This window comes from Leopardus geoffroyi, chromosome B4, assembly GCF_018350155.1.
Source record: "Leopardus geoffroyi isolate Oge1 chromosome B4, O.geoffroyi_Oge1_pat1.0, whole genome shotgun sequence".
NCBI classification, from domain to species: domain Eukaryota; kingdom Metazoa; phylum Chordata; class Mammalia; order Carnivora; family Felidae; genus Leopardus; species Leopardus geoffroyi.
Window position 1 is genome coordinate 76347334 of NC_059341.1, and position 9435 is coordinate 76356768.

The 9435-nt window shown below is 48.4% G+C and overlaps 1 protein-coding gene across 1 annotated transcript; it reads right to left on the bottom strand.

The window, feature by feature from the left end:
• Nucleotides 1–273: 273 nt before the first annotated feature.
• Nucleotides 274–4434, bottom strand: FKBP11 (FKBP prolyl isomerase 11). The gene is made up of 6 exons (XM_045463141.1): nt 3244–4434; nt 2996–3061; nt 2504–2591; nt 2205–2238; nt 1775–1845; nt 274–511 (listed from the first exon to the last, which is right to left on the bottom strand). The coding sequence occupies exons 1-6, from the start codon at nt 3367–3369 to the stop codon at nt 294–296; spliced, it is 603 nt and encodes a 200-aa protein (XP_045319097.1). The 5' UTR covers nt 3370–4434; the 3' UTR covers nt 274–293.
• Between the last annotated feature and the right edge of the window lie 5001 nt (nt 4435–9435).

Genomic DNA, 9435 nt, shown 5'->3' on the forward strand with positions numbered 1-9435 from the left:
CTCATTGCTCCAGGAAGCATTGCTTCTTGGAAGTCTGGGCACTGTGGGGGCCAACACCCATACCTTCAGGAGGTACAGATCCTATGGGAAGACTCAAGAGCAGGTCCTTGGCAGGAAGTTAGGACGGGAGGAAGAGGCAGAGGCAGAGGTGATCCAAAGCCTCCAAACACCCCGTCAGGCAAGATCCAACTCAGAATGCCTTTCTCCTCAGCCCTTTTCCTCATTCCCACTTACAGAAGTAGCCCCAGAAAGTATCAGGTGAAGAATACAAAGAAATTTTTAAAAATTATTTATTATTTCTTTTTGCTCTTGTTTCGTTTCTCTTCCTTGAGCTTCTTTTTGGAGACTTTAGGTCTGGTGGCCTTTTTGTATAGATGATACCCAATGAGGCCCAGGAGGGCTGGCACCATGGCCATGCCTACCAGAGGCAAAATGCCCTTCACCAGCTTTTGCCAGTAGTTGGCTCGGATCAGTGCAATCAGCTCCACATCAAACTGCAGCACTGCATCCGCTGGAGGCAGAGAGGAGGTGAGGGTTAGAATCTCTGCATTTTATCCAGGGCTCAGAATCTAAATGAAAGCAGGGGAAGGGCAGGCCACACCAGAGCAACAACTATGAAGCTGGCAAGATTTAAATGTGTTAAGTTCCTTTAGACAAAAGTAGAGAAAAGTTATGAACAGAGTCTATTGGTAGTTATGTTCGCCCCAAATCTACAAGTGTGGCTTGTGTTCAGGGACAGGTTTTTGATAGCACGGGGAAACTTCCCACAGGGTGTTCTCCATTTATAAGTGAGAGAACCTCTATACTAATGACTCCATTTCCAAACAGCCACATCGATAGAATCTTTGCAGGCCTGAAATTAATTGAATGTAACCTAGATGTTTTAAAAATTGCACCAACCAATGAGCACACTGATGTGACTGTTACTAAGAAAACATAGATGTTTCAACATAAGAGCTGGAGAGGAAGAAGGAGGTGGCTTAAGAAGTAAGGAGCCAGGGAATGAACAGGGGTGAGTCAGGGGAGAAATACAAACACTGGAAATGGGGAGATTAAAGAGCTTCGGGTAAAAGAGTTTCTCTTTAGTCCATGACCCTCTTTCCGGTTTTCCCTCTCAGTTGTAACTAGGATAAGAACTTTTATACTAATACTCTGAAGGACAAAACCTTTTAGCTAATGGAGCATTTGTTATAACCCAAAGCAAGAGATCTGCATCTTAGGAAATCTGTCCAGCCTCAGATCTTCAAGTATAGATATCAGCAGTGACCTGTGACAGCTTTTGAAGTTATAGGGTAGGCTTGCCTTTTACAAGTTGTTTTTTGTTTTGCTTTGTCTTGAATTACTTGACTGTGATAATTTGTACTGTCTCTTTCCTGATGGAGGCTGAAAGGAAGGGTAGAGGTGTGGTGAGAAGCCATGCCAGCTGCACAAACGACACAGGTTGGAGTTGTGGAGAAGCGGCAGGAGAAAGGTCTAGAGTTCTGAAAGGGGTAGCACAGGCAACAGACCCAAGTGGTTCAAGCAGGTGTCTCCTCCCTATAAAGTTGCTGTCTGCTAGAGGGCAAGCCAGGTGGCCTAACAGGTTATATGTCTCTAGCCCCTGTTGGTGACCTGAAGAGGAAAACAGTGGCCCTGCAGGAGTCCCTGGCCGCCCCTGTCCTTTTCAGCAAACTGCGTTTAGACCTTCTCAAGCTCCAGACAAAGTGTACAGCTCCTTGTAGCTCTGAGGGACTGGGTATTTGGATTACCTGAGAGAGAGGCCTAGTCAGATTACCTGGGATGGACGGTGGAAATCCCCTTTTTCCATAGGCCAAGTGAGAAGGAATGATTGCCCTTCGCTTCTCTCTGATGGAAGGAATGTGAATCACAGCTAGAGGTGGGACCAGGTGGGCCAGTGGCCTCAATCCATCTGAAGCCCCACCAGCAAAACTCTCTGGATATTCACCCCAAAACATGAACTTTCCCACTGAGCACTCAGTAGGTTGACCAGGAAAGGTCCTCCACGTGCCTCAACTCCTCCAACAAAACCCACAGCCAGATAGGCAAAGTGGCTTTGGATGCCCTTAGGGGTCCCAATGACCTGGACCTGCCCAGTGCAAAGCCTTTATCCACATTCTTCTGCCCCCTCTAGGAACAAGGATAGCAAAGTAAAACTCCACCCATCCTAAGGGGGTACCCAAGCCCGCCCCTGCCCAGATACTCACCCCACACACATGTCTAGAAGGCTCTGCTCCAGACCTTGAGGAAGAAGACACAACTGAACAGGAAGCTACCCTACATTCCCCAAATCCCAAGGCTCCCTTTGACCCTCAACTGAGCTCCCCATTTCTCAACTGCCTGGTTGCCAGTGGGGTGTGAGGCAAAAGCAGTGTTAGAAGTGGGGTTTGAACCTGAGGACGTGACTGGGAGAGTCGTGGGGGCACTTCCAAGGTAACTTAGAGATTGAAGAGGCTAAGGAAAGCTTAAGTTAGGAGACGTAAAATGGGAGGCGCAGGTCACATACCTGGGATCACCTGCTTTTGGCCAAGTTCTATAACCAGAGGATCTCTGGTCAGGGAAGTGTCAATAATGCGTCCATCTACCAAGCTGCCCTGGGGGGAGACAGCAGCAAGAGCGCACACCTAGTACCTCTCTCTCAGCAGGCGCACATCACACACACCTGCGCCCCTGGGCAGCGGCGGCCAGGCGGCAACCCCCTGGCAGCTGCAGCCCAGCATTCCCCTCAGGGTAGAAAGCAACAGGAAGCCCCGAAGGGCTGGCACTTCTCGGAGATCTCCCCACCCTACTCTTCCCCACACCGGGGCGGAACTGGCGGAAGAGCTGGGAGGGGAAATGGGCCGGGAAGAAGAGCGCCCCTCCCCCCGCCACGTGCTCGACGACCCCGGAGCCCCAACTTACTCCCGAACCGCTTGCCACGTGTCCCAGCCAACGCTGACGTGTTCCAGCAGGGCGCCGCCCCCTCCCAGGCCCCGCCCCGGCCCCCCAGATCCCTCACCGTGTAGTGTATGTGCAGCGTGTCTCCAAAGGCAGCGGGCTCCGCGCAAGGCTCAGGGGGCTCCACCTATGATCGGACTACAGGAGTCACGCAGGATCCTCCAAAGGTCCGTTCCTGTCCCTAGACCCGGTACCCACCCCCCAACTCAGTTCCCACACTTGCTCGCCTACCCGCTCCCAGGTTCGTTTAGACCCCTTCATTCCCTCCCCAGGCCCAGCTCCCGCAGCCCCAGGACACTCTCTCCTCACCAGGGTCTCCACTTGGAGGGTCCGGACGGGACTTTCGGTTTCGAACCCAGCCTCAGCCCAGCACACCGCCCCACTGAGCAGCAGCAGCAGCAGACGGAGCGGGAGTAGTGAGGGGCGCAGGGTCATGACTGGACGCGGGGCAGGGCACGGGGCACCAGGACAGGCTGTTCGGGTGGCGGCGGCTAGGACAGCGGTTCCCTTGGCGCCCAGGCTGGACTGGACGGGACAGGGCGGGTAGCAACGCGCCAGCTCCTCCTCCAGCAGCCCTTCCTCCACCTTGTCCCCACCTCCTGGAGGGAGGAGGCTGCTGGGAGCCCTCCCTACCCTCTAAGATCGTGAGGTTGCGGATTTTGACCCCTCCGTTTGCCGTTCTGTCCCTTAGTGAGAGGCTGGATCACTGAATAGCACCCACTTATGATGACCTATTGTGTGCCAGTCACTTGCAAGTCTGTAATTCTCAAAACCACCCTGAAAGGTAGGCATAATTGTTTCCATTTTACAGACGAGGAGCTGGGTGCTCAGGTTAAGTAACTTGCCCAAGGTCTTCTAGCTAGGTGGCGACAGAGACAAGATTCAAACCCATTATTGCCTGAGTCCAGCGTGTTTGTTCTCTGCTCTTTACTCTTAAGATAGGTCTCTTCACACCTGTCCTGGCAGTGTCTGGCTGCCCCCCATCCCCCCCCAGCAGTTGTTAGAGATGGCATCCCTCTCCCACTTCCAGCCCTTCAGCTTGAATTTCTGGAGGTCATATATCCAAAAGGAGACAGGTAGCTAGCTGTCCCATCTCCCTGTCCTTTGGAAAGTTAATTTCAGAGTCAGGAGGTATTTTCCTGTAAGGATAGGGTGAATCCCTGATCTTTTCCCGACACCAACATCTCCTTCCTCCCTTCATCAACAAGTTTGTCAAAAGGGCAGCTCCCTTTTGCTTATGCAAAGACCTCAGTTTTTATTTTTATTTATCTTGCCCAGTGTGGGGCTTGAACTCAACTCCAATATCAGCCAGTCAGGCACCCCAAGGGACTGCAGTTTTTAAGAGGGGTTTTAAATTATTTCGGGCAATGCAATCAGTCCCCTTCTGCATGATTCAAACCCTCACTGCCCACTCAGGCCTTGGCATCTGAATTCTGCTCCCTCAAAAAGTTATCAGTGAGCTCAAAGTCACCAAATTCTTGGGTCATTTCTTGGTCCCTTGTCTTACTTCTTTAATGTTTGAGAGAGAGAGAGCAAGAGTACGGGATGGGGAGAGAGGGAGAGAGAGAATCCCAAGCAGGCTCTGGGCTGTTAGCACAGAGCCCGACGTGGGACTCAATCTCACGTGAGATCATGACCTGAGCCAAAATCAGAAGTGTGGGCGATTAACCAACTGAGATTAACCAACTGAGCCATCCAGGCGTCTTTCCATTGTCCTCTTTAGCATCTCTCTGGTATTTGATGCAGTTGAGCTCTGAATGCCCTCACAAACTCTAGATACAACTACCTACTTGGTATCTCAACCTACATGTTTGACCAGCACCTCAGATCAACACACCCAGTACTGTACTCATTCCTTTTTTTTCCTTCCATCCCATCGGTAACAACCCAGACTTCTCTCCCAATCTTGTTTCTGTTAGTGGCTCTGCTATTAGCATTCTTCTAGATTCTCATCTCCCACACCTAATGATTCTCCTTTGGACTCTCCTTCCACTGCCTCTCCATGCCTTCTTTCCATTCCCAAGGCTACTACCCTATTTAAGCTCTCATTAGCTCTTTGGGGTTGTTTAAAAAGAAAAAGCCCCCTCAGGGTGCCTGGGTGTCTCAGTCCATTAAGCACCCAACTCTTGATTTTGGCTCAGGTCATGATCTCACAGTTCATGAGTTCGAGCCCCGCGTGAGGCTTTGCACTGGCAGCACAGAGCCTGCTTGGGATTCTTTCTCTTTATCTCTCTCTCACTCTACCCCTCCCCTGCTCATGCTCGCTCTTTCAAAATAAATAAACATCAAAACATTTTTTTAAGACCCCCTCAGGAAGGAATTTCTAGGGATGATAGAAAGCTCTATATCTTGATAGGGATGTGGGTTATATGGTATGTACATTTGTCAGAACTTCTCAAACTATAGAAGAGTTGTGCCTTGCACTGCATGCAGATTATACCTCAAATGAAAAAAAAAATCTACAAAACTACATTTCCAAGTCTTCCTTAAAGCTGGATAAGTCCATGTGACTAAGTTCTGGCCAGTAAGTCATAACAGAAGTGTTGGAAATATTATCCTGGACTTCCAGCAAGGCCCTTAGTGGGAATTAGCTAAGAAGTGTGTCATTGTGTGCTCCTCTTCCTCCCCCCAGGCTCCTTCCCCCTTCCTTTTTTCTGCTGTCTGGAATGTAGCTGAGATGAATTACACTCTAGCAGCCACATTAGAGCATGAGGTGACCATGAGGAGGAAGCTATGTGTGAGGCTGGTGAAGCAAAAAGAAGTCTCAGCCCTGATAACTGTAAAGCCACCACACCTGGACTGCCTACCACCAGATACTTTCCAATTGAGGTAGAAGTGAAATTTGTCTTGTTTTTAAAAAAAGAAAGGAAGAACATTCTAAGCCCCTCATCCCCAGCCTACTTTAGCCCATTCTGTGCACTGCTGCAGTCTGCTCAGCTTGTCATGGAGCCTACAGCCTCACATTGCCCCATGAATCAAATTGAGATTCCATGACATGCCAGTTGAAAGCTTTCACTATCTGGTCCTTATCTGCCTTCCCAAACTTGGCTTTTATTCCACTAAACTAAAAGCCTTTTAAAGACTGCAACCTCATCTTTCTCATTTCTGTGTTCTATTGCCTCGCCTCATATGGTGTTTGACACATAGATGCTCATTAAACACCTATGAATTGAAGCAAATCCCCTTCCTGCTCATGGACTGTGATCTGGCATCAGATCAACCTTCATCATGTGTTTCCATCTCTGTGCCCTGGCTCATGCTCTTCCTTCACCTGTCAAGCTTCCTCCAAACCAAGTTCAAATATCACTTCCTCTGTAAAGTCCTGATTCCCTTAGCTAGAAGTTACTTATTTCTGAACTTCCAGCATACACTCAGGGATGTTATTTTCTGTTGTGTTGCAATTATTTATGTGTGCCTCACTTCTCCCTTTCTCTCAAGAGCCATCTCACTGATGGCAAGGACAAGGTTGTGATGTCTGGAGTCCCCCAGGTACTAGCTGTACAGTACCCCCCATATAACAGATTCTAGACAAATGTGTTTTATTTTGAATAAATATTATGCTATGCAATATTTTTAATACAATTAAAAATATCTATGCTAATTTGGAAAAACTTCAAGACAAATGTATATACCCTTATGTTAAAAAAAGCAAGAGGGTGGCTCAGTCGGTTAAGTGTCTGACTTTAGCTCAGGTCAGGATCTCACAGTCCGTGAGTTCGAGCCTCGCGTTGGGCTTTGTGCTGACAGCTCAGAGCCTGGAGCCTGCTTGGGATTCTGTGTCTCCCTCTCTCTCTGCCCCTCCCCTGTTCATGCTCTCTCTCTCTCTCAAAAATGAATAAAACATTAAAAATGAGAAAATAAGCAAAAATAATGTGATATGAGTCCATTTATGTTTTAGCCCTTCCCCAAATGTGTGCAGCTACATATATTTAGAAAATAAACTACCAGAAGGAGGCACACCAAATAGCTGAGGGTGGTTACATTGAGAAAAACAGAGGCAAACAGGTTTCACATGTTGCTCTGTACATTTATGTATTGTTTGGATGTTTTGCAATGAAGATTACTTTGGTTACAAAAATAAATTTCCAAATTAAATATTAAATGAATGAACATGATATATAACAATATAAGGGAAGGGGTGTGAGAGATGTTGAATGAATTATGCTAATAGAACTAAAGGAGCCAGCAAAGGGGGCAAAAGGAATCCTTGGGATTAGAGAGGTCATGGGCAGCTTTGTAGATCTTGAAGAAAAGTGGTATTTTTAAACAAGTGAGAAAGGGGATAAAGGCAGTAGGCCGGATATTTGGGAAAAACTAGTATCCCAGTTTGGCTAAAGTAATGGATTCAAGCAGAAGAGTAGCAAGAGGTAGCTGGGGAGGAAAGCAAGAGCTGGTTGTGGAGAGATTCGATGTCAGACTAAGGCAGTGGGAATCCACTGAAGGTTTTGGAGCAAAGCGGTGAGAGCCCACACTGCACTTCCGCATGGGCTGACTGGAATGGTTTCATGAAAATGGAGGGCTGCTGCCCGTCCGGGTCCAGGACTCTGAATGGAAAGGGGAAGTGAGGATGGAGTGGGGGTGGGGGGCAGGAGTGAGACTAGGGCAAAACTAAGGCAACAAGATCACCCACAGAGGGCAGCACAAGCCCACCTGGACCCAGAAGGGAACAGAGAGGAAGAAGCTCTCTCCTTGGGTGAAGTTAGGAGAACAGAGAAAGGTGAGATGGTTCTGGGAAAGGTAGAGGAGCTGGCACAACCCTGACTGGAGGCACAACTTTGAAATCAGAGGGCCACTCCCGGAAAGGCCTCCACCCTTCAAAGGGTCTCTGTCCGTGAGTACTAGAAACTCTACCACAGCCCCCTGAACTCATGCGGGACCCACCAGGCGGCCCAGTTTGGTTATGGACAGTTATGTTTATTCACTCATCAAAGCTGAATGCCTATTACGTGCCAGATAGTAAGCAGGGCACTGCTTTTTAAATGTTTTTAATATGTTTGTTTTTAAGACTGTTAATAAATAAAAAGCCTGTGAGTCGGCATATGTAAATCTGGATTCAAAAGCTAATGCCATATTTTCAAGGGTATGCATACCCTGGATGATAAAATGTTTTTTTAGGTATGGTTATGCACTCGCTCATCCAAAACTGAAGCAGTACTGCTCCCCACTCCCCCCATGGCTGTTCATCCCACCAGTATGTTTTTCCCTAAGGCATAGGCAAAAACTGAGATTCTCCATCTCTTATCACCTAAAGCCAAGAAAGCACCTCTCTTTCTACATTAAGAATGCAGAAAGAAGCTAACATCTAAATCCCTGTGGTTCAGAGCCCCAAGCTAAGTCCTCCAACCCTTAAAAGGTCTTGTACTCAATTCTGTTCTAGGAGGACTCTCAACAATGTGTGTGATGAAGGGGTGGATGTTGGGGGGGGGGGGGCAGGGTGCCAGTTGGACAAGTTCATTCTCAAACCTCCTGCCAGGCCCAGACTGACTGTCCAGACCTCTTCAGAGACAGCTTTCAACGTGCCTGGTTAGGAGTAAGGGTGGTGGGAGGAAGCGTGCATAGGTAGCACTGGTTGGCTCTGGGCCTAGAGAGCCAAAGTTCTGGCTTGAGTGTCATCCTCTCTACTCCACGATGTTCAGTTCGGAAACCAGATTTGTTCCTAAACTACAGCCCAGATCCTCTCTTCTGTAGCTGATGGCCAAAGTGACACACATAAGCAGACACTCACCTTCAAGCCATGATGGTCGTCAGTCCTGACACAAGTTCGTCACTTCCAGACCTCCAGCCACTGCCTTCAGTGGCCTTGCTCCCTTTCATAAGGTTTGGATTTCCTCAGACTTAACCTCCTCTTCCCTTTGCTCAGGAATTCAGGGTCATTTCTTACCCAACCCCAGCAATCAGGGCCAGAAAACCCAATTAGAATGAAAAACCTGTAGAGGAAGGAAGGCCACTGGATCCTATCTTTCCCCAGCGACCAGCAGGAAACTCTATCCCTCCAGGTACCAGGTTAGAAAGTAGAGAGATGGACTTTGACCCTCCTAATTCCACACCCTTCAGAACCGGAAGCATTCTTAGTACTATGACTGCCTGCCCAAAGACACCACTCTGTGCACCAAGCAGTAGCAAAGGGGTATCCCCCAGTTATTCCCCAACTCTCACTACCCCAATGTACTGCAATATGGATATCCCAAAGGATTTCAAAGCGTCCCAGAAATGGATTCCCAGGTCTATCCAGTGGTTTGACTTCCTTCTTAGCACAGGTCTGGAACCCTCAAAAGTACTCAGTAAATACCTGTCAATGTTCTGCTCTGACCAATCTAGGCACTTGAACTGGAAGTGATAGCAGCGAATCCCCAGAGCCTTCAAACCTTATACCTCTAGTCTGAGAAACTCACACATACCCACACTCATTTTCCCTGCCACTGACCCCAAACTCTGTAACGAGGAGGACAGTTCTGTCTACGCCAGCCTGACCAATCCAAAGCCTTCCACTGACTTTCTCCA

Excerpts from the sequence above, each read along its gene's own strand:
- FKBP11 (XM_045463141.1), bottom strand. The coding sequence starts at position 3,369 with ATGACCCTGCGCCCCTCACTACTCCCGCTCCGTCTGCTGCTGCTGCTG. Across the intron at positions 2,239-2,503 it reads CCAAAAGCAGGTGATCCCAG|GTCTGGAGCAGAGCCTTCTA; the intron begins GTATGTGACCTG and ends TTCTTCCTCAAG. Across the intron at positions 512-1,774 it reads ATTTCCACCGTCCATCCCAG|CGGATGCAGTGCTGCAGTTT; the intron begins GTAATCTGACTA and ends CTCTGCCTCCAG.